The sequence below is a fragment of the Pantherophis guttatus genome, chromosome 3, assembly GCF_059756535.1.
Source record: "Pantherophis guttatus breed Tessera chromosome 3, ASM5975653v1, whole genome shotgun sequence".
NCBI classification, from domain to species: domain Eukaryota; kingdom Metazoa; phylum Chordata; class Lepidosauria; order Squamata; family Colubridae; genus Pantherophis; species Pantherophis guttatus.
Genome location: NC_142065.1, coordinates 11,551,346 through 11,570,837, shown reverse-complemented (window position 1 = coordinate 11,570,837; position 19,492 = coordinate 11,551,346). Strand labels below are relative to the sequence as shown.

Genomic DNA, 19,492 nt, shown 5'->3' with positions numbered 1-19,492 from the left:
GAAGCTGGGACAAGTAACGGGAGCTCACCCCATTACGCAGCACTTGGGATTCGAACCACTGAACTGCCGACCTTTCGATCGACAAGCTCAGCATCTTAGCCACTGAGCCACCGCATCCCTAGAGTTAAAGAATAGAAAACCTTAATTTTATCAGCAAGTGTTTTTCAACATTGGCCACTTTAAGATGCATGGACTTCAACACCCAGAATTCCCCAGCCAACAGGCTGCTAGGGAATTCTGGGAGTTGAAATCCACGGGTCTTAAAATTGCCAAGATTGAAAAACAATGTTATAGATCAGGGATGTTGAACTCGCAGTCATGTGGTTCTCTTTTTGTGACCTCAATGGGGTCAATGGGGGAAGCCAAATTCACCTAACAACTGTGTAATGATTCACTTAACAACTGTGGTAAGCAAAGTTGCAAAACGGGACAAAACTCACTTAACAACAGTCTCGCTTAGCAATGTAAACTTTGGGTTCAATTGTGGTTGTACGTTGAGGACGACCTGTATTGATTTTGCTTTGTGAGGTAAGATGTCTGCAACTGTACAATATCCTTCTTCCTATACACCCCATCTCTTCCCGTCCCCGCCCCCGCCCAGTTGTCAGCAGGATTTCCCAGCTGGAACGTAGCATCCACACAGATGGAATGATTCTGCCAGCATGACTCAAGATTATAGTAGAATTTTGCAACAGGATGCATGAAGTACACAGTCCCACAGACTTTTATCAGCTTTGGAAAGCTCAAAAAATGATTAAAAGGTAAAGTTCACAACACTGGAAAAGGCCAGGAATCAGCTATCTGCTAAGAAGAAGGAAAAAAAGATCATCGCTGAATATATTCTTTTTGTTTAACCATTTGGTCGTGTCTGACTCTTGGCGTCTTGTATATAGAATGTACATAGCCTTGATGGCGAATTGATGGCACGCGTGCCACAGCTGGCACACAGAGCCCTCTCTGTGGGCACGCAAACCGTCGCCCAGCTCAGCTCCACCGCGCATGCGTGCGTGTGCCTCCCGCCAACCAGCGGACTTTTGCGGTGGGGGGGGTTGGGCACAGGCCGGAGCTAAGGGTCACATTCGCATGCGGGAGTCTGCAATGCACCCTCCGTGGCCCGTTTTTGGGCCCAGGAGGCTGCAGAGAGGCCTGCCAGGCCCAAAACGGGGGGCGGGAAATTGTGCATGCGCGGGAGAGCAGGGGGGGTTGTGTGCGCATGTGCAGGGGACATGTTGCATTATGGGTTCCAGCATGCCCACGCACGCCCACGCACTTTCAGCACACAACAAGAAAAGGGTTAGCCATCACTGGTATATAGAATAACAGAGTTGGAAGGGACCTTGGAGGTCTTCTAGTCCAACCCTCTGCTTAGGCAGAAAACCCTACACCACTTCAGACAAATGGTTATCCAATATCTTCTTAAAAACTTCCAATGTTAGAGCATTCACAACTTCTGGAGGCAAGTTGTTCCACTGATTAATTGTTTTAACTCTCAGGAAATTTCTCCTTAGTTCTAGGTTGTTTCTCTCCTTGATTAGTTTCCACCCATTGCTTCTTATCCTGCCTTCACGTGCTTTGGAGAATAGCTTGATTCCCTTTTCTTTGTGGCAGCCCCTGAGATATTGGAAGACTGCTATCATGTCTCCCCTAGTCCTTCTTTTCATTAAATTAGACACACTCAATTCCTGCAACTGTTCTTCAGATGTTTTAGCCTCCAGTCCCCTAATCATCTTTGTTGCTCTTTTCTGCACTCTTTCTAGAGTCTCCACATCTTTTTTACATCATGGTGACCAAAACTGGATGCAGCATTCCAAGAGGGGCCTTACCAAGGCATTATAAGGTGATATTGACTTTATAGGCAAGTGCTCTCCATGCTACCCTGACAACTTATTTCAATTGTTGGTCGTTCATCTTTACATCAGATTTGATGTTATCAAGCCAGCCTGTTCTTTGCTTGCTCCTTCTTCTTGTTCCACTAACCATGACTGATATCGTTGCCTTCTCCAATGAATCTGCAGGCATGACTGGGCCAGAGTAGAGTGGGATATAAATTTAATTATAAATAAGCAAAGAGACTCCCAATGGTTTTTTGAAGAAATTTCGATGACATTTCAGAATTTCTCTGATTGATTGCTGAATTCCAGATCCCATATTTTAATTTTTCCTGCCTCTCCTTTGTCTCTGCTCTCATACTTTATACTCATATCTCATACATATCTCATACTCATAAATCTTCACTGAAACCTAGTCAGACGAACCAATTTTTATACCGAATATATAGACAAAGAAGAGATTGTGCATGGTTTCAAACTACGCACAGATGCTGAACTCAAAAATTCACCTGTCTCCTACAAACTCTTATTTCAGTGGCAGACAGAAATAAATACCATGTAATCTATGAACATTCAAACCTATACTTCATAGCAAAAAGAATGTAATGCAAATGTAAGTAAAGGCAGTCCTTGACTTACAACAGTCTCTTTAGTGACCTTTCAAAGTTACAACATCACTGAAAAAAATGACATGACCTTTTTTCACTTAACGACTGTTGCAGCAATGCCCATGGCCATATGATCAAAATTCAGATGCTTGGCAACTGACCCATATTTATGACGGTTGCCGTGTCCAGGGGGGGCATGTGGTCAACTTTTGCGACCTTCTGACAAGCAAAGTCAATGGGGAAGTCAGGTTCACTTAGCAACCGGGTTACTAACTTAGCGACTGTAGTGATTCTCTTAACAAGTGTGGCAAGAAATGGGCAAAATGGGCAAAATTCGTTGGACAAATGTTTCACTTAGCAAGAGAAACGTTGAGCTCAATTGTGGCCGTAAGTCGAGGACTACCTGTAATCTAATCCTATCACTTTAAATATAAAACTTGAATTAGGAAAGCGATCAAAGGTACTTACCTCCCCGTTTTCCAAAGGCACAATGCGGGAATATTCAGTAGTACAAATGACATCATTGTCTTTAGTAATCTTCTCTCTGCTCTTGAGGCCAAATTTCTCTATGCAATCTCTCCTGGAAGCTATTGAGGGCAGATGACAAGATTTACAATCTGGAAGGGTATGACTGCAAACACTCAAAGGACTTTGCATGTATAACTAAGTGGCAAGCATGAAGAACCAGGACTACCCAATAATTTCCAATTAAGGTGATTTATTTCCTCATTCCTATACACAAAAAAATGTGTCAACAGAATTCAAGAGGGATTGGACTGAGTGTTTGTGGGAATGTAAGGATTCTAGGTTGATGACTTGCTTGACTCCGCCTGCAGGCTCTGTCTCTTCTTCTCCTGAACTAAAGTATCATCCTAGTAAGAATATATTGTAGAAAGGCTGAGACAATGGCACACTTAAAATCACCTAAATGAAACTCTGGCAGTGGAAAAAAGCAATGAAAAAAATCCAAATTCTCCTCCTCTCTTATTCAAGTTCATCAACTACCTACGTATAAAAATTGGAAGTAAATTTAGGATCAATTGGAAAATGAAAATGGAGCAATTTTTTTTCTGTTTTGAAGTGCCATGAGAACTTCTTGTGATTTTGCTACCAGAAGAAATCCTTTTTAAAAAGGTCCATCTTCTGCAAAGCTGGAACAATAAAAATTACTGTTTCATTCAAGAGTGGCACAAGAAACCTTATTATCTCATTTTATTTCCTACAGTCCTTATTTCCAACATTCCAGAAGCTGCAGAAGGAGTTCATATTATTAAATAGGATAAGCCATTCTTGCTAGGAATTCAAATTTTAAGTAACTAAACTAAAAGAAAACAAAGATTAACACAATATGTTCATAGATCACTCCTTGACTTATGACCGTACATTTAGTGACCGTTCAAAGTTATAATGTGACTTACGACCAATCCTCGCACTTACAACTGTTGCAGCAGCCCTGCAATCACATGATCATGATTTGATAACTTGGCAACTATCACACATTTTTGATGGTGGCCACGTCCCGCGGTCACATAATCAATTATTTGAAATGATCCCAGGTAGCTTCCGATGAGCAAAATCAATATTAATATCGCTTAATTAATATTGTTCTTTGCTCCCTTCCTCTCCATGTCGGTCTGTTTGATTTTAACCGAATTTTAAATTTATGAACTTTATTGCTTTAATGCTTTATGTGGTTGTTTTTATGGAATGACTGTATGTCACCTAGAGTTGCCTTCGATGACATGGGTGGCATATAAGTTTAATGAATAAATAAATAAATAAAATCTGTTTCCATCTTTTTCACTTTTCTAAGCTGTTTAAAACATCTCGTTCTGGATGAAAGAAATGAATCAGAAATGCTCCAAAAATAAGTATGGGTAATCCTCAATTTACAACAGTTAGTTCAGTGACCGTTTGAAGTTACAACGGCACTAAAAAAAAAGGTGATATTTATGACCTTTTTTTACACTTATGACCATTTCAGCATCCCCATGGTCATGTGATCAAAATTCAGAAAGTGGCAACTGACTCATATTTATGACGATTGTCATATCCCAGGGTCACCTAATCATCTTTTGCGTCCTTCTGATAAACGAAGTCAATGGGGAAGCCAGATTCACTTAACAACCGTAACTTAACAACTGCAGTAATTCACTTAACAGCTATGGGAAGAAAGGCCATAAAATGTGGCAAAATACTATTACTGCCTTGCTTTGCAACAGAAATTCTGGCATCAATTATGGTTGTGGATTGAGAACTACCTGTAATTGATCACCAATAAATTCAATAAAGGTGGCATCACGCCTTGGCAAATTCTTGGCACCTAGATTAAGTTCCAACATCCTCTTATTTTTAATAAAAAGGATGTTGTGGTGTCGATCCTCACGCTTGTTTAAGATCTGGGAAGTTTTTGAGGGAAACTTTGCTTTTCAGAAGAAGTCCCCGAACAAAGAGAAATGAAAACAAAAACCCAAAAAACGCACAGAGCTTGTTGTCCCAAACAACAAATAGAGAACCTTGAGATTTTGCACAGTTGCAAAAACAGCTCGTGAGCAGAGGATGAGGAAGAAGACAGATAAACTTTTGTTTTGGATTTAAAGTCTTCCCGAAAATGCGCAGGAACCGATCCATCACAAAAGAATGTACAGATTTCCAAGCTTGCAATAGCATTATCTTAAATAAAGGAAGAAGCAAAAATAGTTAGCTCTGTTGTGGCAGGTGGCTTATCTCTTCGCATTGCTCCAAAGCTGGGTTCACATACAGTACTTTCCTGAACTAGGGCTAAGGACTGTGATTTGTTAAAGAAGCCATAGTAGGCTATTCCTCACTTAATACAGGTAGTCCTCGACTTACAACAGTTCATTCAGTGCCCGTTCAAAGTTACAACGGCGCTGAAAAAAAGTGATATGACCGTTTTTCACACTTAACGACTGTTGCAGCATCCCCACGGTCACATGATTGACATTAGGATGCTTGACCACTGACTCACATTTATGACGGTTGCAGTGATCCAGGGCGGGGGGGGGGCAGTGTCACGTGATCCCTTTTTGCGACCTTCCAACAAGCAAAGTCAATGGGCAAGCCAGATTCACTTAACAACCGTGTTACTAAATTAACAACTGCGGCGAGTCACTTAACCAAGGTGGGAAGGAAAGTCGTAAAATGGGGCAAAACTCATGAACAAATTTCTCACTTAGCAACATAAATTCTGGGCTGAATTGTGGTTGTAAGTCAAGGACAACCTGCACTATACCACAAAGCAGTGTTTCTCAACCTCAGGATCTGTTAAGATGTAGGGACGCAGGAGTGGGATTCAGCCGGTTCGGGAAAATCGGTAGTTATATGCCAGCGGCTGGACCCGCCCACCCATCCTGTGCTATTCCGTCTTATACAGTCACTGTGTTTTTGACCCAGTGCACATGTGCGCAAGGCACGCAAGAGAGCAAAGCTATCCCATCCTATACAATTGCTGTGTTTTTGACGCAGCACGCATGTGTGCAAGGTTTGCTCGCACTCACATTTTCAATTCTGGGCCAACCAGTTGTTAAATTATATGAAGCCCACCTCAGTATGGACAGTTCCCAGAAATGACCTGAGTGGTGAATTTGGGGAGTCTATACATCTTAAAGTTGCTATGGTTGAGAAACATTGCCATAACACAAGCTTTACATGTCAAAATGTCTGAGTTCACACTCCTTCATAAGCCTAAAACAAATAGGTATCTTTGGGGTTTCGTTGAGCTCATAATTTGAGGGCTATCTTTAAAGCTGTTCAAATGCACAGCACGAAAACTTGCTTCAGTCATTGTTATTAAAATTAAAAAATCCGCTCTCCCTTTTATTTTTCCTTTTTCTTTCTTAAGTCTTTTGGTTTTTTTGTACTTTGGGATTTACTTTGAAAGCCTAAAAGCAATGAATGTGAAGCAACAATTGTAGCAGTGGTGAAATCCAAATTTTTTTACTACCGGTTCTGTGGGCATGGCTTGGGGGGCGTGGCAGGGGAAGGATACTGCAAAATCCCCATTCCCACCCCACTCTGGGGCCAGCCAGAGGTGGTATTTGCCACTTCTCCGAACTGCTCAAAATTTCCACTACCGGTTCTCCAGAACCTGTCAGAACCTGCTGGATTTCACTCCTGGTTTGTAGGCACCTAAAGATCTCTCTGTTTTACGTCGTAGGGTGATTAGATGCTTCTGTTAGATCAGTCAGTGCGTTAATAACACCCAGATGGACTCTGCGGGATTATTGCACAGCACATCATTGCAGTCCATGGATTCTCAAATTTGTCAGCAGTGATAACCCGCTAATCCAATATACATGTTAAACTTCAAATCCAGAACCACTCGCAGTTCTTCAGGCATTAACTCAGGAATTAATTTAACTTGGCAAAAGACTCTCAGATCTAACTAGATTAGAATCTTTGCTAAACATAAACCGGAAATCTTATTCACTCAGAAATTGTAAATACAGAAATACAGAACAGAAAGTCAAATACTGTATCTTATGCAGGGATTCCTCCATTTACGACGACAACTGAGCCCAAAATATCTGTTGCTAAATGAGACATTTGTTAAGTGAGATTTACCCCATTTTATGAGCTTTTTTTTGCCACAGTTGTTAAGTGAATCACTAGCAATTCTTCAATTAGGAACCTGGTTGTTAAGTGAATCTGGCTTCCCCATTGACTTTGCTTGTCAGAAGGTCGCAAATGGGGATCACGTGATCTCGGGGTACCGCAATCATCGTAAATATGAGCCAGTTGTCAAACATCTAAATTTTGATCATATGACCACGGGGATGCTGCCACGGTCGTAAGTGCGAAAAACGGTCATAAGTCACAATATTATTCTATAAATCTTCATGCATTATTCAAAGGAAAGATTCCAGTTGGACTAGAAGATCCCTTCAAGACCTATCATTTTATGAAATATAAATAGTCCTCAACTTTACAACCATTCGTTTACTGACCATTTGTATAACAGTACTGAAAAGAGTGACTTAAGGCAGGTTCTCACTGATACAATCATTGCAGCATCCCTATAGTCACGTGATCAAAATTCGGGCGATTGTATTTACAACAGTTGCCGTGTCCCAGGGACATGTGATCACCATTCACATGTATGTCCCAAAGGTCTTTTTTCAGGAGGCAACTGTATTTTCTTGTTTTTTCTTTTGAAGACATTTTGCTTCTCATCCAAGAAGCTTCTTCAACTCTGACTGGATGGTGGGGAATGGAAGGATTTATATTCCTTGCAGACAGCTGGTAATCTGCATCCTTTTAGAACAGGGGTGTCAAACTCAAGACCCATGAGCTGGATCTGGCCTGCAATGTGGTTGGGTCTGGCCTGTGGGGCCATCCCAGTCTACCTGCGTCGCTTCGGCTCAGTCTACCCAATGCAAAGAAGAAACATCCCCGTCCAGGAGTGGGATTCAGCTGGTTCAGTCCAGTTCGCGCGAACCAGATGTTAATTTTAATCTGGTTCGCCGAACTGGTAGTTGCAAGGACTGGCTGACCCCTCCCCTCCCCTCCCAGGAGTCTCCACGTGGACTGTTTTAGAGTCCAGGAACGTGCAGGGCCGGTGCGGAGGCTCTGGGAGGGCAAAAAATGGGCCTACCGGAAGTACTGGAAGTCCGGAAACAGGCCCGTTTCCGGGCTCCGGAGAGCTTCTGGAGCCTGGCAGAAGCTGTTTTCGCCCTCCCGGAGGCTCGAGGAAAGCCTCTGGAGCCTGGGGAGGGCGAAAATGCCCCCCCACCATGGTGCAGGAAGATGACTAGGACATGCACCCATGGCCACGCCCATCCAGCAACCGGGCAGAGAACCCGTTGCTAAAATTTTTCAATCCTACCCTGGCCCCATCTACCCGCATCGCTTCAGCCCAGTCTACCCAATGCAAAGAGGAAACATGCCAGCAGTTTGGGGAGTGGTGTCAAGCTGGCCACGCCCACCCAGTCGGCCACACCCAATGAGTGGTGTCAGGCTGGCCATGCCCACCCATTCAGCCACGCCCACCCAGCCTCCACGAGGTCAACCACAGCCCTGATATGGCCCTCAGTGAAATTTATTTATCTATCTATCTATCTATCTATCTATCTATCTATCTATCTATTGGTTCGATTTATATGCCACCCTTTTCCGGAGACTCAGGGCGGCTTACAGGAGGCTATTGCGTTAAGCAATAGCCTTCATACTTTTGTATATACCTGCTTAGTAGGGCTTTCCCCCCCCCCCCAAAGTGGTGTTCTTTTGTATACAAAGTCAGCTTATTGCCCCCACAATCTGGGTCCTCATTTTACCTACCTCGAAAGGATGGAAGGCTGAGTCAACCTTGAGCCTGGTGAGAATTGAACTCGCAGTAATTGCAGGCAGCTGGCAGCTAAGTGCTACTTTAACAGCACTTTAGTCTGCTGCACCACCAAGGCTCTTTTGAGTTTGAGTTTGTATACCCTGTTTTAGAGGGTCATTGAAACACAGGATGCAGATTATCAGCTGTCTGCAAGGAATATCAATCCTTCCATTCCCCACTATCCTGTCGGAGCTGAAGAAGCTTCTTGGATGAGAAGCGAAACGTCTTCAAAGAAAAAGTTCGGTTGCCTCCTGAAAAAGCACCTTTGGGACAACCAGGACCTGGATGACTAAGAATCTCTACACACATTCACATGTATGTATCCTTCCCAGCTGGCTTCTGCCAAGCCAAATCAATAGGGGAATCGAAAGTTGCTTAATGACCCCATAGTTCACTTAACAACTGTGGTGATTTGCTTAATAAATGTGGCAAGGAGGTTGTAAAATGGGACCAAATTCTCTTAACGACTGCCGTGCTTAGCAACAGACATTTTGGGCTCAATTGTGATTGTAAGTGGAGAACTACCACTATATATAAAAAATATAAGCCACTGGCACAAAGCCTTCTGTTTTTCTTTGAGACCCTCTTTGGGATAAAAATGTTTCTTATTCTTTTAACCATGAGGTGAAACTTAATGCGTTACTGTCAAAAGTTGTGAGTTGTAGCACACTCAAGGGAACCTGTTCCTGTATTATCCCCGCAGTTATTCTTTTTCCAGGTTTTTCTGTTTAAAAGATCATCATAAAACTTAATTCACATCTTCTACCAATTACTATTATTTCTCTCTGGAGAAGCCAGTGTTTAATACTTTCCAACAGCTTGCGGTCTTCTCTATGCCTGCTTGAAAACGATGTGTTTGCCGAGGAAACCGACACATTTGGCCAAACCTAACTAGAGGTAGTCCTCGGCTTACGACCACAATGGAGCCCCAAATTTCTGTTGCTATGTGAGATGCTCCTGTGGTTCCCTCTATGGCCGCTTTGTCTTCCTCCATCTTCCCTGAGTCTTCATGCCACCCGGTGTTGGGTCGATGTTCGGGGCTCAGGACCCCGGACAGCACCCCAAAGTTCAGGGAGCTGGTTGAAGTTTTTAAGGAGATTCGGGTTAACGTCAGGGCAACACCCCCAACTAAAGAAGATTCCGAAACCTGAAGTTCCTCAAAGTTCCATTTTTATTAGAGATGTCATATTGGCACATCTGAGAAAACCCGAATCTGAAAGCTTCCAGGTTCCCCCCCCCAAATGAAAATCGAAATTCCTGCCCAGTACCCACATGTCCATCATGTGGCCTAATCAATGCACCATCCCAACTGGAGATGCCTCCCAGTCACACTCCTCCAGGTGCAGGGCAGGATGTCCTTGACTCCCAGAGAAAGGAATGTTATTATGGCTAGATATCTCCTCAGCTCCATACAATCCCCCTCCTTCCAGTTTCCCACAGCACTAAATGTGGCAGGCCTGAAGGCCCAATGCAAAAGATGGCTTCCAGGCCTGACAGATGCTTGTTTTGCCCCATTTTACGATCTTTCTGGCCACAGTCGTTAAATGAATCACTGCAGTTGTTAAGTTGCTGTTAAGTGAAACTGATTTCCCCATAGACTTTGCTTGTCAGAAGGTCGCAAATGGGGATCACGTGACCCTCAGAGTGGGCAGTTGTGGCTCTTTTACAACCTGCGGACTGCAGCTCCCAGAATTCTTGAGACAGCTTGGCTGTCTCAGGAATTCTGGGAGTTGAAGTCCACAGGTTGTAAAAGAGCCACAATTGCCCACCCCTAGGACATTGCAACCGTCGTAAATGGGAGTCAGTTGCCAAGAGGTTGGATTTTGATCACGTGACCCTGGCGATGCTGCAAGTGTGAAAAACGGTCATAAGTCATTTTTTCAGTGCCGTTGTAACTTTGAATGGTCACTAAATGAGCTGTCGTAAACTTGAGATTTGCTCTGCAAACAGTAGGCAGTTTCATACTGAGAAAACTAATTCTCTGACTGAATTTCCTTACATTTTTTACTTCAGGGAATAGTGAAGAACACCAGGTAGACAGAAATGCATTTTTATCTAAGTGAGTCATGCCCCATTTTACAATATATTTTGCTGAGATCATTAAGTCATTAAATGAATCGGGTCTTCCCCCTTGACTTTGCTCGTTGGAGGTTAGCTGGGAAGGTCACGTGACTCCTGGGACACTGGCTGACCAAGTGCCTGAATTTGGATCACATGACCGCCAGGAGACTGGGACAGTCGTAAGTGAGAGGAGCCTGTGAGAAAGGTGAGAGAAGTTTCACCCTCTCTTTTTAAAGGCTACCTGGGCATCCGTAGAATATTTACAACATCACGCAAGATGGAAGGAGATTATGCTTCGTCCTCCTCATGATTTCACCCAATTCTGTTGAAAGTTCCTCAGCTTATATAAATATTAGAACAGAACAAACAGAACAGAACAGAACAGAACAGAACAGAACAGAACAGAACAGAACAGAACAGGGTAGGGTAGGGTAGGGTAGGGTAGAGTAGAGTAGAGTAGAGTAGAGTAGAGTAGAGTAGAGTAGAGTAGAGTAGAATAGAATAGAATAGAATAGAATAGAATAGAATAGAATAGAATAGAATAGAATAACAGACTTGGAAGGGATCTTGGAGGTCTTCTAGTCCAACCCCCTGCTCAGGAAACCCTACACCACTTCAGACAAATGGTTATCCAATCTCTTCTTAAAAACCTCCAGTGTTGAAGCACCCACAATTTCTAAAGACATGCCATTCCACTGATTAATTGTTCTCATTGTCAGGAAATTTCTCCTTAGTTCTAAGTTGCTTCTCTCCTTGATTAGTTTCCACCCATTGCTTCTTGTCCTGCCCTCAGGTGCTTTGGAGAATAGCTTGACTCCCTCTTCTTTGTGGCAGCCCCTGAGATATTGGAACACTGCTATCATGTCTCCCCTAGTCCTTCTTTAAACTTTGCCTAATCAATTAATCCCTTTTAATTTGTTCTCATACTCACAGGCAAAATACTGCCAAGGATCATATGTCACTCCAAAATCAGTTGAACGTTCTAGCACCCACAAATCCGGACGGGGAGAATTTGCAAACTTAATCAGTACATAGGCCACATGGAACAACTGTGAAAAAAAGGAGAAACAAACGTATATGTTAGCACAAAATAACACAGTTCCACTCCTCCAAGAACATACACGCAGCAGGTATATAAAGCTGAAAGTTGTATGATAGGAAAAATGTCATCAAGTTTTGATTGGACAATTACAGGTACTCCTCGACTTACAACAGTTCATTTAGTGACCGTTTGAAGTTACAACAGCACTGGAAAAGAGTGGCTTATGATCGTTTTTCACACTTAGTACCTTTCCATCATCTCGTGGTCAAAATTCAAACACTTGGCAGCTGACTCGTATTTATGACGGTTGCAGTTTCCAGGAGTCACGGCATCACCTTTTATGACTTTCTGATAAGCAAAGTTAATGGGGAAGCCAGGTTCACTTAACAACCATGTTACTAACTGAACGACTGCAGTGATTCACTTAACAACTATGGCAACAAAGGTTGTAAAATGGGGCAAAATTCACTTAACCACCGTCTCACCTAGCAATAGAAAATTTGGGCTCTACTGTAGTGGTAAGTCAAGGACTAACTTTAATAAGGAGATTTAAAAAATAGATTTAAAAAAATCTTCCCTATACTACATCAGATTTTCAGAAACTGTGCTCTATTCCTTTATGGCTTTTTTTCTAAAAGGGTAGCGATTAAAATTTATGATGGACCTTCTCTATAGCTTTCCTATATGGTCCATCCATACTCCGTCTCATGAAGAAGGCTTCTCATGAAGCCTCTTGTATGTAATCAGAAAGGAAATCCCACTCTGTTCCGGCCCTGATGATGTTACCTAGTTGGGTAATGAAACGTCTGCAAGAAAACAACCAAGGTCAAAGAGCACCAAGGACCCCTCATTTCAACCTGGGTTACAAATATTCTCATCTATGGGTGCTAATTATTGCTTTTAAAACACATCCTTCCCTGGGGAAATTCAAGCCAGCGTCATGGAAAGGAAACTTTCCTTTATATGATATACATCCAGTGGTGGGATTCAAATAATTTAACAATCGGTCGGTTCTCTGCCCTAATAACTGGCTGGGTGGGCGTGGCCATGGTGGCAGGGTTGAAATGTAAAATTTGTTACTACCGTTTCTGTGGGCGTGGCTTGGTGGTGGGTAATGTGACTGGGTGGGCGTGGCCAACTATTTTTTTTTTAACTTTTCAAAGCATTTTTTCTAATGCTTTGAAAAGCCTCTGCCGATCAGGCAACTCAGCTGGGATTGTCAGAGAGGCTTTTTAAAAAATACCTCTCTGCCGATCAGGCAAGTCAGCTGGGATCGGCAAAGACTTTTCAAAGCATTTTTTTTACCACCTCTTCGGCCAAGAGGTTGTAGAAAAAAATGCTTTTAAAAGTAAAAAAAAAAAAAAACCCTCTGATGATCGTGCGGCTCAGCTGGGAAGGTGGGGGGGGGGGTGCGCAGGGATTTTTGTTACCGGTTCTCCGAACCACCCGCCGCCATCGCTACCGGATCGGGCAGTCTGGTCCGAACCGGAAGCATTTCACCCCTGCATGGTGGGCATGGCCAGGGGGGTGACAGGCAGCACTGGAACTCCTGCATCCCCCTGGGAGCAAAAACGGGTCGTGGGGGAATGCACCCCCCTACGCCCCGTTTTGGGCCTAGCAGATCTCCTTGCCGCTTCCTGGGAGCAAAAACAGGGCGCGTGGAGACTCCGGGAAGGGGGTGAGGGGAGGGGCCAGCCAGCAATTTAACAATTGGTTCGCCCGAACCTGCCCAACTGGCTGAATCCCACCACTGTATACATCTGTGATGACGAACCTATGGCATGCGTGCCACAGGTGACACGCAGAGCCCTCTCTGTGGGCACGTGAGCCGTCACCCCAGCTCAGCTTCACCCCACATGCTTGCATGCCTCCCGCCAACCAGCTGGTTTTCAGGTCTCTGCCACGCATGCGTAGGGGCTGGGGCGCATGTGGGAGATGCGCATGCATGTGCTAGGGCACGGCGCATTAATAGGGGGGGACAGGATAGCATGGGGGGAACACACGCATGTGCAGGGCACATGCCGGGGGGGTCACGCATGCATGTGCAGGGGGCAAGGCGCACAGGGGGTATCGCGTGTGCCTTGCATTATGGATGCATGCACATGCTTTCAGCATGTGTTGACAAAAAGGTTAGCCATCACTGGTATACATCCAATCAGTTGCTAAGACAAGATAGCTTCTGATAAGACCTTCACGGCTCTCAATACAAGGTGCTTCTAATTCATTTGAAGACTGAGAGTAACAATGGACTCTGTGTTGTTAAGGAAATTAAATACTCAGGCAACACGATGTTTATTAAGCACTAAGAAATATAATTAATAGAAAATTAATAAAAATTATTATTTTTTTAGAAAGAGATTGATTTGTGCAGCCATATCCTTGCCAAGACTGAAAAAAAGCATGCAGCTTAAAAATATCAGTGCTGGGGGGAAAAAACAACAATCTCAGCAACAGAATTCCTCTTTTTAAGCTGGCACCAGCTTTCTCCAAAAATCTTCACTTTATCATCCTGTCCAAAAATTCTATTTAAAAACACACCACCATCCCTAAAATGACCCTTATTTTATCAGTACGGTAAGAATGCTTAAATTAAAACGCTTACAGATATACGGGTCTTCCAATGTTCAAACCAAGGGAATAAAATTGTCTGTCACTAAATCAACTGTTGTAAGTCAAGGACTACCTAAAACTGTGAGCCACCCAAGCTGTGAGCTGCTGATCTGTGGCAGATCAGCAGCTTATCAATTGCATTTCTCTATAAATAAATAAAGAGCTCCATCAACTGTACAACACTCTAAAAGGAAAAGAGAATCTGTGAGGGAAAAGTAAGAGAAACACACATTATATTTTAGATATTTGTGGGCTGGATTCTATACTTAAAACAGGTATGAAAACGAGGAAAATTTAACTATATGCTACTCCTGGGAAACGAAAGTTTTTGTTTCATTGATTTTTCCTGAACTAGGATTATTTGCAAAGAAAACTAAGGAAGTATATAGGATTCAGTTTCTGCTTTTAATTAATATTGTTTCATCAACAGGATCTAGTTACTATTGCTTCTCCTAGCAATTATATGGAGATTCATATTCAGTTCCAGAACAATACATATTCTTCTCTAAATAACATTAATCTCAACATTTACTATTTGTTTCTTTTTTGTTGTTGTTTCTATATTAATCTCTTGTTGCTTCACAATGTTTATGCTGAAGCCGTTTTATTTCCTAAATTATCATCCCAAGAAATTATTTTGTTCCTTTCCACTTTCTTGAAAGAACTAAGAAACTTCTAGAAACACCTGTTACATTATTCCATCTTAATCCTCCTTTTGGCTACCTTCTTTTTAATTCACATGTTTAACAATTCATTGATTTTTTTAAAAGTATATTGATCTTCTGAGAAAAGGATACCAAAAAGTCAAGATAATTTTTCTCTACAACAACAAATGAAAATCCCTTTCTTCCCCTCTCGAAAAATATATCAAAGGTATATATTTAGTATATTTTTATTGTTTTAAGTTGGTTTTAATATTTTTAAGTTTAATATATTTCAATATATTGATTTTTAAATATTTAATATTTTAATACATTAAAAGCTGTAATATATTTTTTGAATTGTAAGCTGCCCAGCGTCATTGACTGAGATGGGCGGCTACAGAAATTGAACAAATAAACAAACAAACAAATAAATAAATAAACTTATCGAAGAATCGTTCGTAGGTATTTAAACATTTTAGCTTCAAATAACGTTTGCTACAGTGGTGGGTTTCAATTTTTTTTACTACCAGTTCTGTGGGCGTGGCTTGGTGGACGTGGCAGGGGAAGGATACTGTAAAATCTCCATTCCCACCCCACTCCAGGGGAAGGATACTGTAAAATCTCCATTTCCTCCCCAATGCAGGGGAAGGTTACTGCAAAATCCCCATTTCCTCCCGATCAGCTGGGACTTGGGAGGCAGAGAATAGATGGGGGCGGGGCCAGTCAGAATTTTTACTGCCGGTTCTCCAAACTACTCAAAATTTCCGCTACTGGTTCTCCAGAACTGGTCAGAACCTGCTGAAACCCACCTCTGGTTTACTACCCTTAAGTCATTTGCTTAGCATTTTCAAGGTTAAACTGTAACATAAAAGAAATGTATGTGCCTTTTTTGTGTGGACACAACAACTGTCTAGATGTCCCATTGCTTTGTAAAGTGGAAAAAAGAAACACAAACACACATAGACACTAAAAAGGAAAACCCAGCCAGGCCTACATTCCTGAAAAGGTGAAGCAGTTCTTATCTTTCTACAGTAGGTTAATTATGGAGGAATCCAGCTAGAAACTAATAGAAATCAAACCTCTCCCTCTTTTTATTTCTACAAAGAATTCGCTGGATTATATATAATATTGCAGCATTCAGAGGAGGGGGGCAGGGTCAGACAGCCGTAAAAAAACACTGATAAAAGTTGACCATGACTATAAAATAATAAAAGATTGTGATATTAATCTCAAACAAAACATATACACCACAGCAAAGGGCACAATTTATCTGCTGAGCATATATATTTCTCCATAATCTAAAATGCATCAGTAATCTAAAAATAAAAATACAGATAGTCTTTGACTTACTGAGATATTGGAAGACTGCTATCATGTCTCCCCTAGTCCTTCTTTTCATTAAACTAGACATACCCAGTTCCTGCAACCGTTCATATGTTTTAGCCTCCAGTCCCCTAATCATCTTTGTTGCTCTTCTCTGCACTCTTTCTAGAGTCTCCACATCTTTTTTACTTGTACATCGTGGCGACCAAAACTGGATGCAATATTCCAACTGTGGCCTTACCAAGGCATTATAAAGTGGTATCAACACTTCGTGTGATCTTGATTCTATTTTTTGTTTTGTTTTGTTTTTGCAAGCCATTCAACAAGGGCAGATTGGTGCCATCAGCCCACAACTGCCAAAGTCTGGACTGGCATTAAATCTATCCATGCACATCAGAAATTCTACCTTCTACCTAGGTTATTCAGTGTGGTCTTTTACGTTCAGCAATTGTATCGGATGATAGTATGTAGAGAAAAGGTACAAAGCATAATGATACTTGGTGCAAATCTGTTTGGGCTACAACTTACAACTTGATTTTCTGCAGCAAAACAAGGCCAGTTGCCATGACAAGGAAAAGAATAACAAAAAAAACACCTTTTGTGAGTTTTGAGTTACACCTATGTGTGATGGCTATGTATGATGATCTGAATGAAAGTACACCATGTCATATTTTATTTTAATTCCTCTGCTATTGAAGTTTAAAAGCAGCAATATTAGTGAATCACTGCAGTTGTTAAATGAATCACACGGCCATTAAGTGAATCCAGCTTCCCTCATTGACTGCTAGAAAGCCAGGTGGGAAGGAACTCAAATTCCATATAATTCTCCCATTTATAATCAAAGACTACTCAAGAGAAACGGAAAAATTGAAAAATTTCCCAGGCCTACAGATGTACTCCCCTCATATTTTCTTCACAAAATGCCGAGGATTGTATTTCCAGTCAAGGCTTAATTGCACATCACTTCATGGTTGTTGATTCTATTGAAAAATAGGCTTTGACCATATATTTCTCCATTCTCTATTGTGGCTTTGAAACTTGAACTCGGTGTCATGCTGATAGCACTTCCATCTCTTCGTCCTCTGATTCTTGTTTGTTGTCCAGGAATTTATTTCCAGCCTCCAACTGACTTGAACCGATTTTCTACATCCAATCTAACCTCGTGGGCTTGAATGCAAAACAAAACGAACTTAATTTAATTTCACTAAAAGCAAAGCTTTTAGCAAAAGCCTAATCATGTTCCGACTGAGTGCTTATCAAATCTGATAGAAATCTTAATGAGTTCCTCTCCTTTTATGTCATCCAGATGCAGAGAAAGGACCTCATGTTCTTCCCATAAAAACCATCATCACCATTAGCATCTTCCATTGGAATGAAGGGGAGCGAAGGGGAAAACTGCACAAAGCAATTAAATGAAGGCAAGTCCTCCTCAAAACTGGATAAAATAAATAGATGTAATTCACAGCTCTAAATTGTAATGCAACCTGTCCCAAAGGTGCTTTTTTTCAATAGGCAACTGGACTTTCTTGTTTTTCTTTGAAGACATTTTGCTTCTCATCCAAGAAGCTTCTTCAGCTCTGATTGGATGGTGAGGAATGGAAGGATTTATATTCCTTGCAGACAGCTGGTCATTTGCCTTCCTTTAGCGACTCGTTGAGGCCACCTGGAGGTTTGTCTGTGTCCTCAGGGTCACCTGAGTGGTGCAAGTGGGTGTGGAGCCTTCTGTTCTGCCCCAGCTACGGACCCCAAAGAACGCAGCACACACAAACTCTATACAAAGCTTAATTTACTCAAATAACTTAGTCTTTATCAACCAAAGGCTGTTAATAAACTGTCTTAACAGCCTACAAGAATTCTAAGATAAGATAATCACAGTCTTACTAGAGTTGGCAGAAAGCCCAGAAGTAATTTTGCAGAGAATCCAAACACGAAGGAGAGTGAACTAAAGTTGTTCCCTACAGCTTGCTGCAAGTGGCATTCCTCCTTAAATAGGCTAAGGGAGTGGCCAATTAGCCCCAAGCCTTACTCTCGAGGAGACCTCCTCCTGAGGAGCCACTTCTGCCTTTTGGCAGCTCTGCGTGCCCATGCATTGAGAAGAGGCTCCTCCTCTTCATCCTCTTCACTTAAAGGAGCTTCTGGAGGTTCTGAAGGTCCTGGCTGAATCCCTGCCTCTGGCACCACATCTTCCCCAGCCTCCTCACTGTCCGACTCGAGAGCCAGCTGCACAGGCTGCTGGCGCAGCACCACACCAGCCTCCTCGTTGTCGGAATCAGCTACAATCTGCGCAGGCCGCTGGCGGGCCACAACACCTTCTTGGCTGCAGGATGTTTCAGTGTCACTAACTTAAGAACTGCAGTAATTCACTTAACAGCTATGGCAAGGAAGGTCGTAAAGTGGGGAAAACTCACTTAAGAAATGTCTCACTTAGAAACAGGAATTTTGGGCTCAATTGTAATCATATGTCGAGGACTTTCTGTATTTATGATAGTTGCAATGTCCTGGGGGTCATGTCACCCCCTTTTGTGACCTTCTGATGAGCAAAGTTAATGGGGAAGCCAGATTCGCTTAACTTAAGAACTGCAGTGATTCACTTAACAGCTGTGGCAAGGAAGGTCGTAAAATGGGGAAAACTCATTTAACAAATGTCTCGCTTAGCAACAGGAATTTTGGGCCCAATTGTGGACATAAGTCGAGGACTACATGTGTTCCACTGTATTCCACTCTTAATGGTCATCTTAAGTTAGCCTTCGGTAGAAAAAAGGGATTTTTTCCCCCGTGATTTCTTCACAGACGTGTAACAGCTGCTCTAAGGCTGTTACAAACCGCTTCCTCCATTCAGAATAGCAGCTGCAGCAACTTTTTGTGCCCAGAATATAATTAAATGCCAAAGATAATTATTTGCTACAAGAAATACACTGCGACTGCATGAGGAATTTCAAGCTCTGACCTTTCGCTGGGAGATGTCAAAAAAAAAAATAAAGTAAATGTTCCAAGGGAATGAAAAGGTCAGTTTGCAGTTAACAAATCTCGAC

At 42.2% G+C, this 19,492-nt stretch overlaps 1 protein-coding gene across 2 annotated transcripts in view; it reads right to left on the bottom strand.

Moving 5' to 3' along the window:
* Nucleotides 1-19,492, bottom strand: part of LAMA5 (laminin subunit alpha 5) — a 236,639-nt gene that overhangs the window by 162,192 nt on the left and 54,955 nt on the right. For both annotated transcript variants that reach the window (XM_087889038.1, XM_087889037.1), the window contains exons 3-4: nt 11,773-11,890; nt 2,906-3,024 (exon numbers count right to left, since the gene is read on the bottom strand). In XM_087889038.1, coding sequence (XP_087745164.1) covers nt 2,906-3,024; nt 11,773-11,890 — 237 coding nt within the window. The remainder of the gene's footprint in view (nt 1-2,905; nt 3,025-11,772; nt 11,891-19,492) is intronic.